Source organism: Coregonus clupeaformis, chromosome 33 (assembly GCF_020615455.1).
Source record: "Coregonus clupeaformis isolate EN_2021a chromosome 33, ASM2061545v1, whole genome shotgun sequence".
Classification (NCBI taxonomy): Eukaryota; Metazoa; Chordata; class Actinopteri; order Salmoniformes; family Salmonidae; genus Coregonus; species Coregonus clupeaformis.
Genome location: NC_059224.1, coordinates 13,267,194 through 13,284,693, shown reverse-complemented (window position 1 = coordinate 13,284,693; position 17,500 = coordinate 13,267,194). Strand labels below are relative to the sequence as shown.

The window sequence follows — 17,500 nt, the reverse complement described above, 5'->3', positions numbered from 1 at the left end:
CACATATACAGGCCCTTCTGAAGTTTGCCAATGAACATCTGAATGATTCAGAGGAGAACTGGGTGAAAGTGTTGTGGTCAGATGAGACCAAAATCGAGCTCTTTGGCATCAACTCAACTCGCCGTGTTTGGAGTAGGAGGAATGCTGCCTATGACCCCAAGAACACCATCCCCACCGTCAAACATGGAGGTGGAAACATTATGCTTTGGGGGTGTTTTTCTGCTAAGGGGACAGGACAACTTCACTGCATCAAAGGGACGATGGACGGGGCCATGTACCGTCAAATCTTGGGTGAGAACCTCCTTCCCTCAGCCAGGGCATTGAAAATGGGTCGTGGATGGGTATTCCAGCATGACAATGACCCAAAACACACGGCCAAGGCAACAAAGGAGTGGCTCAAGAAGAAGCACATTAAGGTCCTGGAGTGGCCTAGCCAGTCTCCAGACCTTAATCCCATAGAAAAGGGAGCTGAAGGTTTGAGTTGCCAAACGTCAGGCTCGAAACCTTAATGACTTGGAGAAGATCTGCAAAGAGGAGTGGGACAAAATCCCTCCTGAGATGTGTGCAAACCTGGTGGCCAACTACAAGAAACGTCTGACCTCTGTGATTGCCAACAAGGGTTTTGCCACCAAGTACTAAGTCATGTTTTGCAGAGAGGTCAAATACTTATTTCCCTCATTAAAATGCAAATCAATTTATAACATTTTTGACATGCGTTTTTCTGGATTTTTTGTTGTTGTTATTCTGTCTCTCACTGTTCAAATAAACTTACCATTAAAATGATAGACTGATCATGTCTTTGTCAGTGGGCAAACGTACAAAATCAGCAGGGGATCAAATACTTTATTCCCTCACTGAATACATATATGGACAAGCAATGACAGAGCGGCATGGACTAAGATACAGTAGAATATTATAGAATAGAATTCAGTATATACATATGAGATGAGTAGTGCAAGATATGTACACATTATTAAAGTGACTAGTGTTCCATTTCTTAAAGTGGCCAGTGATTTCAATAGGCAGCAGCAGCCTCTAATGTGCTAGTGATGGCTATTTAACAGTTTGATGGCCTTGAGGTAGAAGCTGTTTTTCATTCTCTCGGTCCCAGCTTTGATGCACCTGTACTGACCTCGCCTTCTGGATGATAGTGGGGTGAACAGGCAGTGGCTCGGGTGGTTAATGTCCTTGATGATCTTTTTGGCCTTCCTGTGACATCGGGTGCTGTATGTGTCTTGGAGGGCGGGTAGTTTGCCCCCGGTAAAGCGTTCCGCAGACCGCACCACCCTCTGGAGAGCCCTGCGGTTGTGGGTGGTGCAGTTGCCATACCAGGCGGTGATACAGCCCAACAGGATGCTCTCAATTGTGCATCTGTAAAAGTTTGTGAGGGTTTTAGGTGATAAGCCAAATTTCTTCAGCCTCCTGAGGTTGAAGAGGCTCTGTTGCGCCTTCTTCACCAAACTGTCTGCGAGGGCGGACCATTTCAGTTTGTCGGTGATGTGTACGCCAAGGAACTTGAAGCTTTCCACCTTCTCTACTGCGGACCCGTCGATGTGGATAGGGGGGTGCACCCTCTGCTGTTTCCTGAAGTCCACGATCATCTGCTTTGTTTTGTTGACGTTGAGTGAGAGGTTATTTTCCTGGCACCACACTCCCAGAGCCCTCACCTCCTCCCTGTAGGCGGTCTCGTATTTGTTGGTGATCAAGCCTACTACTGTTGTGTCATCTGCAAACTTGATGATTGAGTTGGAGGCGTGCTTGGCCACGCAGTCATGGGTGAACAGGGAGTACAGGAGGGGGCTGAGCACGCACCCTTGTGGGGCCCCAGTGTTGAGGATCAGCGAAGTGGAGATGTTGTTTCCTACCTTTACCACCTGGGGGGGCCCATCAGGAAGTCCAGGACCCAGTTGCACAGGGCGGGGTTCAGACCCAGGGCCTCGAGCTTAATGATGAGCTTGGAGGGTACTATGGTGTTGAATGCTGAGCTTTATTCAATGAACAGCATTCTTACATAGGTATTCCTCTTGTCCAGATGGGATAGGGCAGTGTGCAGTGTGATGGCAATTGCATCGTCTGTGGATCTATTGGGGCGGTAAGCAAATTGAAGTGGGTCTAGGGTGACAGTTAAGGTAGAGGTGATATGATCCTTGACTAGTCTCTCAAAGCACTTCATGATGACAGAGGTGAGTGCTACAGGGCGATAGTTATTTAGTTCAGTTACCTTTGCTTTCTTGGGTACAGGAACAATGGTGGCCATCTTGAAGCATGTGGGAACAGCAGACTGGGAAAGGGAGAGATTGAATATGTCCATGAACACACCAGCCAGCTGGTCTGCGCATGCTCTGAGGACGCGGCTAGGGATGCCGTCTGGGCCGGCAGCCTTGCGGGGGTTAACATGCTTAAATGTCTTAATCACGTCGGCCATGGAGAAGGAGAGGCCACAGTCCTTGGTAGAGGGCCTTGTCAGTGGCACTGTGTTATCCTCAAAGCGGGCGAAGAAGGAGTTTAGCTTGTCTGGAATCGAGACGTCGGTGTCGGCGACGTGGCTGGTTTTCTTTTTGTAGTCTGTGATTGTCTGTAGACCCTGCCACATACGTCTCGTGTCTGAGCGACTCTATACTGATGTCTCCCCTCTCTGTCTCCATCTCTCTCTATGTCCCTCCCTCCCCTCTCTGTCTCCATCTCTCTCTCTCTGTCCCTTACCTCTCTGTCTCCATCTCTCTCTCTATCCCTCCCTCACCTCTCTGTCTCTCTCTCTCTCTCTGTCCCTCCCTCCATCTCTCTCACTGTCCCTCCCTCCCCTCTCTGTCTCAATCCCTCTCTCTGTCCCTCCCTCCAACTCTCTTTTGTCCCTTCCTCCCCCCTGTCTCCATCTCTCTCTCTGTCCCTCCCTCCATCTCTCTCTGTCCCTCCCTCCCCTCTCTGTCTCAATCCCTCTCTCTGTCCCTCCCTCCAACTCTCTTTTGTCCCTTCCTCCCCCCTGTCTCCATCTCTCTCTCTGTCCCTCCCTCCATCTCTCTCTGTCCCTCCCTCCCCTCTCTGTCTCCATCCCCCTCTCTGTCCCTCCCTCCATCTCGCTCTCTGTCTCTCCCTCACCTCTCTGTCTCCATCTCCCCCCATCAGTTGCATCAATCACGTTAGGAATTTAGTTAATTTCATCTTAAATGCCCCTGGCAACTGATATGAGACTGATATGAGGGCTAAGTAGACACTCAGGCACAAACACAAACACACACACACACACACACACACACACACACACACACACACACCTACACACACACACACACACATATATATACATACACACGATCACAAAGCCTTTACTGGAACACACACACATGGCCCATCAGGTTATATCATGTCCCAGTCAGGTTAAAACAACATATTTGTCTTCCTCTTTTATGATATAGAAATGACTTGGCCCTGTTCCAAGACACTGTTTAAGAGAAATATGCTGTGTGAAAAATGTGTCATAGCATCACTTCAGGGCAATAGCCAGCAGGTTCAGAGAGAGATAGGTTCAGAGAGAGATAGGTTCAGAGAGAGATAGGTTCAGAGAGAGAGAGAGAGAGGGGTTCAGAGAGAGAGAGAGAGGGGTTCAGAGAGAGAGACAGAGAGACAGAGAGAGAGACAGAGAGACAGAGAGAGAGACAGAGAGACAGAGAGAGAGATGAGAGACAGAGAGAGAGGTTCAAATAGAGAGAGAGAGAGGTTCAGAGAGAGAGAGAGAGAGACAGAGAGAGAGAGAGAGAGAGAGAGAGAGAGAGAGAGAGAGAGAGAGAGAGAGAGAGAGAGAGAGAGAGAGAGAGAGAGAGAGAGAGAGAGAGAGAGAGAGAGAGAGAGAGAGAGAGAGAGAGAGAGAGAGAGAGAGAGAGAGAGAGAGAGAGAGAGAGAGAGAGAGAGAGAGAGAGAGAGAGAGATAAGGGAGTGGACTGAAAGACAGACATAATGGAGGATTCCGTGCAACTAAGAAACTATGTGAAACTCCCTGCATCCCATTTGGCACCCTATTCCCTATATAGTGCACTGCTTTGGACCAGACCCCTATGGGAATAGGGTGCTGTTTGAGACGCATATATTGTCTAACTGCCTGGCTGTAGAAGTTGTGAATGGAAGTTTACAGGAGGTCTTCGGGGCAGATTACAGTATAGGATCTCTCTCCCCTATGTGATGAACAAAGCCCAGGACACACACACCCACACACACACACACACACACACACACTGATCTGTGCCCGTGAATGTTTGTACAGAGAGAGACTGAAGGGAAATGCGGGTGATAGACAGTAGATCTGCTACTCTCCTCTCCCAGGCATCAACACCTCTCCCTGCTACCCGCTCAGACAGACGCCCTGAGTATCTCTGGAATTTCAGGTTTCCTGCAGGCCCTCCAGAGAAGATACATACCTACTGGTTGTATCAGGGAATTGTTACAGATGAAACGTCCTTAAGGAATTTACACCATGGGACTGTAAAACAATCAGGGGAGAATGACTTATGGTTACTGATGACAGCGTCAACTATGAGAATAATGAGAGCTACTGTCGCCAGTGTTAGGAGTGCAGTGGTGTCCCTTTATAGAGCTTTCTGAGGAGAATACAGCTGTGTCCACACACACACACACATTCATGCAGGCACACAGGCACGCACCACACACACGCACACTCACACACACACACACACACACACACACACACACACACACATACACACACACACACACACATACATGCTGGCACACAGGCACGCACCACACACACGCACGCACACACACACACACACACACATACATGCAGGCACACAGGCACGCACCACACACACGCACACTCACGCACACACACACACACACTCACTTGCGCACTCACACACAGTCACGCATGTCACCACACAAACACACACACACACGCGCACACACACACACACAGTCACGCAGGTCACCACACATTCACACACACACACACACACGTCCCCCACCAAACTCCACCTCCCTGTCCCCACTCCACATAAACACATCTGGCCTACACTATGTAATGAGGTTTCCATGTGGTGCAGATGCTAGCAGACAGTAGAAACTAGTGCAGAGAGCTGCACCGGAAACCCATAGACCGTTGTGAAACGGTTCATAGCTTTATACTCACCGATCTCAACTCCCAGATAAGACTAAAGCTCTCAGGTGTTTGGTTGGTTCAGGGTTCACACCAGCTACAGCTGCCTGGTTGTGTGGTGCTTGTAAACATTATGCTAAACGTTAAGCAGATTATTTAGGGTGCTATGGAAATATGGCATTTTGCAGGTAACGTTATCTAAAACATTTACGTACAAAATATTTTAATGTAATTTTTGATTGACTTTAGATCTTGTGTTTAGTTTTGTAGTATACAGTTTGTGCTGCAGACGATCAGATGTGACATGTTCTAGAACTGTTCGATGATGACACCATGATTGACATCTCCTCTCTCCTCTCTCCTCTCTCCTCGCCCTTTCTTCTCGCCACAGCCGAGGCCAATCATGAGTCGGGGGTGGGACCTCGCTCCCCGGAGCCGTCCATTCCCAGCCCCACTCCCACTCCGAGGAGGGCGGGGCCAGGGGAGCATGACCTCCTGACCTGTGGGAGGTGCCAGACCAACTTCCCCTTGGGAGACATCCTGGTCTTCATAGAACACAAAAGGAGACTGTGCAGTGGGGGAGGCCGCGCACCCGGGGGGTTCTTCAAACCGGGCGAGAGGGGGACCTCCATCTTGACACGGGGAGGGGCAGTGCCGGTGGAGGTGGGGGTGCAGGTGACCCCCCATGGGGAGGATGAAGAGGAGAGGAGGCTGACGCCCGCTAAAGGAATCTGTCCCAAGCAGGAAAGAGGGAACACAGGTAGGAACTCAGAAGTCTGAATACAATGGCGACAGGGGGGGGTTCTGTTTAAAATGTTTTGAAGGAGTAGAAACAGAATATTTGGGTTTATAAAGACAAATACACATTTGGCATCAAGTGCAGTGTGAGCTTTGCCATTCGATTACGTGCACACACACACACACACACACACCTCTCACCTGTCGAAGACAGATAACGACCCAGCTCATTTCAGTTCATTTCTTCCTGACACCGTCCTTCAAGAGGGATTAATACAGACCGGGCTGATTTCATTAGCCTGAGAGCTACACACACACACACACACACACACACACACACACACACACACACACACACACACACACACACACACACAGCTTCACAGCCCCAGCTCTAAAGCTGCCTGAAGGACTCCTGCTGCTAAAACCAATTGTGCCGGGACGTGACAGCGAACGCGTTGCCATGCCCTGTGTGTTCATAAGGACATTCCGCTGCATCAAAAGGTTAAGAAAGCTGATTAAAATGCTGTGGCTGGGAGGTGCAGAGAAGAGGATTAATAAAGAGGATGTAGGACAATTCATCTGGCTTAAAGACACTGTTTAGGAGTAGCATGTGGAGCTGCAGAGGGACAAGCTCAAAGTTATAAGGCCACACAGTCACCACTATAGAGGCCACACAGTCACCACTATAGAGGCCACACAGTCACCACTATAGAGGTCACATAGTCACCACTATAGAGGCCACACAGTCACCACTATAGAGGCCACACAGTCACCACTATAAAGGACACACAGTCACAACTATAAAAGTTACACAGTCACCACTATAGAGGACACACAGTCACCACTATAGAGGCCACATAGTCACCACTATAAAGGACACACAGTCACCACTATAGAGGCCACACAGTCACCACTATAGAGGCCACACAGTCACCACTATAAAGGACACACAGTCACCACTATAGAGGCCACACAGTCACTACTATAGAGGCCACACAGTCACCACTATAGAGACCACACAGTCACCACTATAGAGGCCACACAGTCACCACTATAGAGGTCACACAGTCACCACTATAGAGGTCACACAGTCACCACTATAGAGGACACAAAGTCACCACTATAGAGGTCACATAGTCACCACTATAAAGGCCACACAGTCACCACTATAGAGGTCACATAGTCACCACTATAGAGACCACACAGTCACCACTATAAAGGACACACAGTCACCACTATAGAGGACACAAAGTCACCACTATAGAGGTCACATAGTCACCACTATAGAGGCCACACAGTCACCACTATAGAGGCCACACAGTCACCACTATAGAGGCCACACAGTCACCACTATAAAGGACACACAGTTACCACTATAGAGACCACACAGTCACCACTATAGAGGTCACATAGTCACCACTATAGAGGCCACACAGTCACCACTATAGAGGCCTCACAGTCACCACTATAGAGGTCACATAGTCACCACTATAAAGGCCACACAGTCACCACTATAGAGGCCACACAGTCACCACTATAGAGGCCACACAGTCACCACTATAGAGGCCACACAGTCACCACTATAGAGGCCACACAGTTACCACTATAGAGACCACACAGTCACCACTATAGAGGCCACACAGTCACCACTATAGAGGTCACATAGTCACCACTATAGAGGCCACACAGTCACCACTATAAAGGACACACCGTTACCACTATATAGGCCACACAGTCACCACTATAGAGGACACAAAGTCACCACTATAGAGGCCACACAGTCACCACTATAGAGGCCACACAGTCACCACTATAGAGGACACAAAGTCACCACTATAGAGGCCACACAGTCACCACTATAGAGGCCACACAGTCACCAACATAGAGGCCACACAGTCACCACTATAGAGGCCACACAGTCACCAACATAGAGGCCACACAGTCACCACTATAGAGGCCACACAGTCACCACTATAGAGGCCACACAGTCACAAACATAGAGGCCACACAGTCACCACTATAAAGGACACACAGTCACCACTATAGAGGCCACACAGTCACCACTTTAAAGGACACACAGTAACCACTATAGAGGCCACACAGTCACCACTCTAGAGGCCACACAGTCACCACTATAGAGGTCACATAGTCACCACTATAGAGGCCACACAGTCACCACTATAGAGCCCACACCGTCACCCCTATGGAGGCCACACAGTCACCACTATAGAGGCCACACAGTCACCACTATAGAGGTCACATAGTCACCACTATAGAGACCACACAGTCACCACTATAAAGGACACACAGTCACCACTATAGAGGACACAAAGTCACCACTATAGAGGTCACATAGTCACCACTATAGAGGCCACACAGTCACCACTATAGAGGCCACACAGTCACCACTATAGAGGCCACACAGTCACCACTATAAAGGACACACAGTTACCACTATAGAGACCACACAGTCACCACTATAGAGGTCACATAGTCACCACTATAGAGGCCACACAGTCACCACTATAGAGGCCTCACAGTCACCACTATAGAGGTCACATAGTCACCACTATAAAGGCCACACAGTCACCACTATAGAGGCCACACAGTCACCACTATAGAGGCCACACAGTCACCACTATAGAGGCCACACAGTCACCACTATAGAGGCCACACAGTTACCACTATAGAGACCACACAGTCACCACTATAGAGGCCACACAGTCACCACTATAGAGGTCACATAGTCACCACTATAGAGGCCACACAGTCACCACTATAAAGGACACACCGTTACCACTATATAGGCCACACAGTCACCACTATAGAGGACACAAAGTCACCACTATAGAGGCCACACAGTCACCACTATAGAGGCCACACAGTCACCACTATAGAGGACACAAAGTCACCACTATAGAGGCCACACAGTCACCACTATAGAGGCCACACAGTCACCAACATAGAGGCCACACAGTCACCACTATAGAGGCCACACAGTCACCAACATAGAGGCCACACAGTCACCACTATAGAGGCCACACAGTCACCACTATAGAGGCCACACAGTCACAAACATAGAGGCCACACAGTCACCACTATAAAGGACACACAGTCACCACTATAGAGGCCACACAGTCACCACTTTAAAGGACACACAGTAACCACTATAGAGGCCACACAGTCACCACTCTAGAGGCCACACAGTCACCACTATAGAGGTCACATAGTCACCACTATAGAGGCCACACAGTCACCACTATAGAGCCCACACCGTCACCCCTATGGAGGCCACACAGTCACCACTATAGAGGCCACACAGTCACCACTATAGAGGCCACACAGTCACCACTATAAAGGACACACAGTTACCACTATAGAGGCCACACAGTCACCACTATAAAGGACACACAGTTACCACTATAGAGGCCACACAGTCACCACTGTAGAGTCCACACAGGCACCACTATAGAGGTCACATAGTCACCACTATAGAGGCCACACAGTCACCACTATAGAGCCCACACAGTCACCCCTATGGAGGCCACACAGTCACAACTATAGAGACCACACAGTCACCACTATAGAGGCCACACAGTCACCACTATAAAGGACACACAGTCACCACTATAGAGGCCACACAGTCACCACTATAGAGGTCACATAGTCACCACTATAGAGGCCACACAGTCACCACTGTAGAGGCTACACAGTCACCACTATAGAGGTCACATAGTCACCACTATAGAGGCCACACAGTCACCACTATAGAGCCCACACAGTCACCCCTATGGAGGCCACACAGTCACCACTATAGAGACCACACAGTTACCACTATAGAGGCCACACAGTCACCAACATAGACGCCACACAGTCACCACTATAAAGGACACACAGTCACCACTATAAAGGACACACAGTCACCACTATAGAGGCCACACAGTCACCACTATAGAGGTCACATAGTCACCACTATAGAGGCCACACAGTCACCACTGTAGAGGCTACACAGTCACCACTATAGAGGTCACATAGTCACCACTATAGAGGCCACACAGTCACCACTATAGAGCCCACACAGTCACCACTATAGAGGCCACACAGTCACCACTATAAAGGACACACAGTTACCACTATAGAGGCCACACAGTCACCAACATAGACGCCACACAGTCACCACTATAAAGGACACACAGTCACCACTATAGAGGCCACACAGTCACCACTATAAAGGACACACAGTCACCACTGTAGAAGCCACACAGTCACCACTATAGAGGCCACACAGTCACCACTATAGAGGACACACAGTTACCACTGTCGAGGCCACACAGTCACCACTATAGACGCCACACAGTCACCACTATAGAGGCCACACAGTCACCACTATAAAGGACACACAGTCACAACTATAAAAGTTACACAGTCACCACTATAGAGGCCACAGAGTCAACACTATAGAGGCCACATAGTCACCACTATAAAGGACACACAGTCACCACTATAGAGGCCACACAGTCACCACTATAAAGGACACAAAGTCACAACTATAAAAGTTACACAGTCACCACTATAGAGGACACACAGTCACCACTATAGAGGCCACATAGTCACCACTATAAAGGACACACAGTCACCACTATAGAGGCCACACAGTCACCACTATAGAGGCCACACAGTCACCACTATAAAGGACACACAGTCACCACTATAGAGGCCACACAGTCACTACTATAGAGGCCACACAGTCACCACTATAGAGGCCACACAGTCACCACTATAGAGGCCACACAGTCACCACTATAGAGGACACACAGTCACCACTATAGAGGCCACACAGTCACCACTATAGAGGCCACACAGTCACCACTATAAAGGACACACAGTTACCACTATAGAGGCCACACAGTCACCAACATAGAGGCCACACAGTCACCACTATAAAGGACACACAGTCACCACTATAGAGGCCACACAGTCACCACTATAAAGGACACACAGTCACCACTGTAGAAGCCACACAGTCACCACTATAGAGGCCACACAGTCACCACTATAGAGGACACACAGTTACCACTGTCGAGGCCACACAGTCACCACTATAGACGCCACACAGTCACCACTATAGAGGCCACACAGTCACCACTATAAAGGACACACAGTCACAACTATAAAAGTTACACAGTCACCACTATAGAGGCCACAGAGTCACCACTATAGAGGCCACATAGTCACCACTATAAAGGACACACAGTCACCACTATAGAGGCCACACAGTCACCACTATAAAGGACACAAAGTCACAACTATAAAAGTTACACAGTCACCACTATAGAGGACACACAGTCACCACTATAGAGGCCACATAGTCACCACTATAAAGGACACACAGTCACCACTATAGAGGCCACACAGTCACCACTATAGAGGCCACACAGTCACCACTATAAAGGACACACAGTCACCACTATAGAGGCCACACAGTCACTACTATAGAGGCCACACAGTCACCACTATAGAGGCCACACAGTCACCACTATAGAGGCCACACAGTCACCACTATAGAGACCACACAGTCACCACTATAGAGGCCACACAGTCACCACTATAAAGGACACACAGTCACCACTATAGAGGCCACACAGTCACCACTATAGAGGTCACATAGTCACCACTATAGAGGCCACACAGTCACCACTGTAGAGGCTACACAGTCACCACTATAGAGGTCACATAGTCACCACTATAGAGGCCACACAGTCACCACTATAGAGCCCACACAGTCACCCCTATAGAGGCCACAAAGTCACCACTATAGAGACCACACAGTCACCACTATAGAGGCCACACAGTCACCACTATAAAGGACACACAGTTACCACTATAGAGGCCACACAGTCACCAACATAGAGGCCACACAGTCACCACTATAAAGGACACACAGTCACCACTATAGAGGCCACACAGTCACCACTATAAAGGACACACAGTCACCACTGTAGAAGCCACACAGTCACCACTATAGAGGCCACACAGTCACCACTATAGAGGACACACAGTTACCACTGTCGAGGCCACACAGTCACCACTATAGACGCCACACAGTCACCACTATAGAGGCCACACAGTCACCACTATAAAGGACACACAGTCACAACTATAAAAGTTACACAGTCACCACTATAGAGGCCACAGAGTCAACACTATAGAGGCCACATAGTCACCACTATAAAGGACACACAGTCACCACTATAGAGGCCACACAGTCACCACTATAAAGGACACAAAGTCACAACTATAAAAGTTACACAGTCACCACTATAGAGGACACACAGTCACCACTATAGAGGCCACATAGTCACCACTATAAAGGACACACAGTCACCACTATAGAGGCCACACAGTCACCACAATAGAGGCCACACAGTCACCACTATAAAGGACACACAGTCACCACTATAGAGGCCACACAGTCACTACTATAGAGGCCACACAGTCACCACTATAGAGGCCACACAGTCACCACTATAGAGGCCACACAGTCACCACTATAGAGGACACACAGTCACCACTATAGAGGCCACACAGTCACCACTATAGAGGCCACACAGTCACCACTATAAAGGACACACAGTTACCACTATAGAGGCCACACAGTCACCAACATAGAGGCCACACAGTCACCACTATAAAGGACACACAGTCACCACTATAGAGGCCACACAGTCACCACTATAAAGGACACACAGTCACCACTGTAGAAGCCACACAGTCACCACTATAGAGGCCACACAGTCACCACTATAGAGGACACACAGTTACCACTGTCGAGGCCACACAGTCACCACTATAGACGTCACACAATCACCACTATAGAGGCCACACAGTCACCACTATAAAGGACACACAGTCACAACTATAAAAGTTACACAGTCACCACTATAGAGGACACACAGTCACCACTATAGAGGCCACATAGTCACCACTATAAAGGACACACAGTCACCACTATAGAGGCCACACAGTCACCACTATAGAGGCCACACAGTCACCACTATAAAGGACACACAGTCACCACTGTCGAGGCCACACAGTCACCACTATAGAGGCCACACAGTCACCACTATAGAGGTCACATAGTCACCACTATAGAGGCCACACAGTCACCACTGTAGAGGCTACACAGTCACCACTATAGAGGCCACACAGTCACCACTATAAAGGACACAAAGTCACAACTATAAAAGTTACACAGTCACCACTATAGAGGACACACAGTCACCACTATAGAGGCCACATAGTCACCACTATAAAGGACACACAGTCACCACTATAGAGGCCACACAGTCACCACTATAGAGGCCACACAGTCACCACTATAAAGGACACACAGTCACCACTATAGAGGCCACACAGTCACCACTATAGAGGCCACACAGTCACCACTATAAAGGACACACAGTCACCACTATAGAGGCCACACAGTCACTACTATAGAGGCCACACAGTCACCACTATAGAGGCCACACAGTCACCACTATAGAGGCCACACAGTCACCACTATAGAGGACACACAGTCACCACTATAGAGGCCACACAGTCACCACTATAGAGGCCACACAGTCACCACTATAAAGGACACACAGTTACCACTATAGAGGCCACACAGTCACCAACATAGAGGCCACACAGTCACCACTATAAAGGACACACAGTCACCACTATAGAGGCCACACAGTCACCACTATAAAGGACACACAGTCACCACTGTAGAAGCCACACAGTCACCACAATAGAGGGCCACACAGTCACCACTATAGAGGACACACAGTTACCACTGTCGAGGCCACACAGTCACCACTATAGACGCCACACAGTCACCACTATAGAGGCCACACAGTCACCACTATAAAGGACACACAGTCACAACTATAAAAGTTACACAGTCACCACTATAGAGGCCACAGAGTCACCACTATAGAGGCCACATAGTCACCACTATAAAGGACACACAGTCACCACTATAGAGGCCACACAGTCACCACTATAAAGGACACAAAGTCACAACTATAAAAGTTACACAGTCACCACTATAGAGGACACACAGTCACCACTATAGAGGCCACATAGTCACCACTATAAAGGACACACAGTCACCACTATAGAGGCCACACAGTCACCACTATAGAGGCCACACAGTCACCACTATAAAGGACACACAGTCACCACTATAGAGGCCACACAGTCACTACTATAGAGGCCACACAGTCACCACTATAGAGGCCACACAGTCACCACTATAGAGGCCACACAGTCACCACTATAGAGACCACACAGTCACCACTATAGAGGCCACACAGTCACCACTATAAAGGACACACAGTCACTACTATAGAGGCCACACAGTCACCACTATAGAGGTCACATAGTCACCACTATAGAGGCCACACAGTCACCACTGTAGAGGCTACACAGTCACCACTATAGAGGTCACATAGTCACCACTATAGAGGCCACACAGTCACCACTATAGAGCCCACACAGTCACCCCTATGGAGGCCACAAAGTCACCACTATAGAGACCACACAGTCACCACTATAGAGGCCACACAGTCACCACTATAAAGGACACACAGTTACCACTATAGAGGCCACACAGTCACCAACATAGAGGCCACACAGTCACCACTATAAAGGACACACAGTCACCACTATAGAGGCCACACAGTCACCACTATAAAGGACACACAGTCACCACTGTAGAAGCCACACAGTCACCACTATAGAGGCCACACAGTCACCACTATAGAGGACACACAGTTACCACTGTCGAGGCCACACAGTCACCACTATAGACACCACACAGTCACCACTATAGAGGCCACACAGTCACCACTATAAAGGACACACAGTCACAACTATAAAAGTTACACAGTCACCACTATAGAGGCCACAGAGTCAACACTATAGAGGCCACATAGTCACCACTATAAAGGACACACAGTCACCACTATAGAGGCCACACAGTCACCACTATAAAGGACACAAAGTCACAACTATAAAAGTTACACAGTCACCACTATAGAGGACACACAGTCACCACTATAGAGGCCACATAGTCACCACTATAAAGGACACACAGTCACCACTATAGAGGCCACACAGTCACCACTATAGAGGCCACACAGTCACCACTATAAAGGACACACAGTCACCACTATAGAGGCCACACAGTCACTACTATAGAGGCCACACAGTCACCACTATAGAGGCCACACAGTCACCACTATAGAGGCCACACAGTCACCACTATAGAGGACACACAGTCACCACTATAGAGGCCACACAGTCACCACTATAGAGGCCACACAGTCACCACTATAAAGGACACACAGTTACCACTATAGAGGCCACACAGTCACCAACATAGAGGCCACACAGTCACCACTATAAAGGACACACAGTCACCACTATAGAGGCCACACAGTCACCACTATAAAGGACACACAGTCACCACTGTAGAAGCCACACAGTCACCACTATAGAGGCCACACAGTCACCACTATAGAGGACACACAGTTACCACTGTCGAGGCCACACAGTCACCACTATAGACGTCACACAGTCACCACTATAGAGGCCACACAGTCACCACTATAAAGGACACACAGTCACAACTATAAAAGTTACACAGTCACCACTATAGAGGCCACAGAGTCAACACTATAGAGGCCACATAGTCACCACTATAAAGGACACACAGTCAACACTATAGAGGCCACACAGTCACCACTATAAAGGACACAAAGTCACAACTATAAAAGTTACACAGTCACCACTATAGAGGACACACAGTCACCACTATAGAGGCCACATAGTCACCACTATAAAGGACACACAGTCACCACTATAGAGGCCACACAGTCACCACTATAGAGGCCACACAGTCACCACTATAAAGGACACACAGTCACCACTATAGAGGCCACACAGTCACTACTATAGAGGCCACACAGTCACCACTATAGAGGCCACACAGTCACCACTATAGAGGCCACACAGTCACCACTATAGAGGACACACAGTCACCACTATAGAGGCCACACAGTCACCAATATAGAGGCCACACAGTCACCACTATAGGAAATCAAACTGGTAGACTGGAGACAGTAGAATTGGGAAATTGGGGAATAAGTCAAATTCTACAGATGCAGAGAGATCATAAGCAGATCATATATATGATGAGCAAGACTGTCCTCCTGTGCTAAATAAAATAACGTTACACAACTCAGCCTATAGCAGATAGAGAGAAATAGACACATTTGAGTTCGTCCAAAACTTCAATTTAGTCAGAATCAGAATCAGATCCCACCCACTCACACAGTTTTTCCTTTCTTCCATTTCCACAGTATTACAGTAACCTTCCCTTGATTCATTTTCACCGGAGGAAAAGTCAACCTTATCTATGGGAATGCAGGACAAGGAACCACTCCAGGGCTGAATTAATGAATTAAACAGTTGAAGAGCGTTTCAAGCTTTACTCAACACATTAGATTGCCACTTAGAGCCACATTTCAGCTAAACCAGATTATGTTTAAAAGGGATAATTAGATCCAACATGGCTGCCAGACAGAACAGAGCACATCATAGGGCCTGAGGTGGAGGGGAGGAAGGGATGGAACAGAGCACTGCGGTTAGTTAGGGAGAACGGCTTACCTGGTCTGTGAAGCACACACTCATACCAATGCAGAAATGCAGGCATGGCATGCACATGAAACACACAGACACACATCTTAGGGGGGAAAAAAAGGGTTCCTCTGCGTACTGACACAGAACAAGGCCAAGGCAGGATGTTACAAAAGGAAACCAACCGTTTGTTGTCTCAGACAGGAGGGGAGAGGGTTAAGGAGTATTTCTGAGTGTGTGCGTGTGGGCAGCATGTTTTACATGCCTTCCTGTATGAGTGCGTACACTCTTAGAAAAAAAAAAGTTCCTATCTAAAACCCAAAAGGGTTCTACCTGGAACTAAAAAGTGTTCTAACTGGAAGCAAAAGTGTTCTATCTGGAACCAAAAGGGTTCAACCTGGATCTAAAAGGGTTCTTCAAAGGGTTCTATGGGGACGGTTTTAGATAGCACCTTTTTTTTTTCCGCACGCGTACAGGCAGGCATGCTGCCCACACGCACACACTCAGAAATACACCTTAACCCCCTCCCTTCCTGTCTGAGACAACAAATGGTTGGTTTCGTTTTGCAACATCCTGCCTTGGCCATGTCAGTACGCTGCTTACACTTCAAAGATGTTGCATTTAACTGAACACACACACACACACACACACACACACACACAAACACCCAAACATAGATGATGTTGGGATGAAAAATGGCTCCTCAGTGTCCTCATTTCTCTTGCTGATGCAAACCCTGTGTGAGTGGTGTGTGTGTGGTTGAGAGAGCGATGTGTGTGGAGCGGTGTGTGTGTGTTTTTTAGATATTTGTGAGCTTTGTTTGTGTGAAGAATGATGCGTGTCATCAGACAGCGCACGGCTGTTGCTAGGGGAGCGCTGCCGTCACTACGACGACCCTGGCCTGGCTTTGAACTCATCTCCAGGCGCCTCACTTCCCCTCTGGAGTGCACTGAGACATCACCACCG

The 17,500-nt window shown here is 48.4% G+C and overlaps 1 protein-coding gene across 1 annotated transcript in view; it reads left to right on the top strand.

Annotated features, from left to right (window-relative positions):
• Window positions 1-17,500, top strand: part of LOC121548513 (B-cell lymphoma/leukemia 11B) — a 58,461-nt gene that overhangs the window by 8,560 nt on the left and 32,401 nt on the right. Inside the window, exon 2 of the mRNA XM_041859970.2 lies at window positions 5,499-5,867. Coding sequence (XP_041715904.1) covers window positions 5,499-5,867 — 369 coding nt within the window. The remainder of the gene's footprint in view (window positions 1-5,498; window positions 5,868-17,500) is intronic.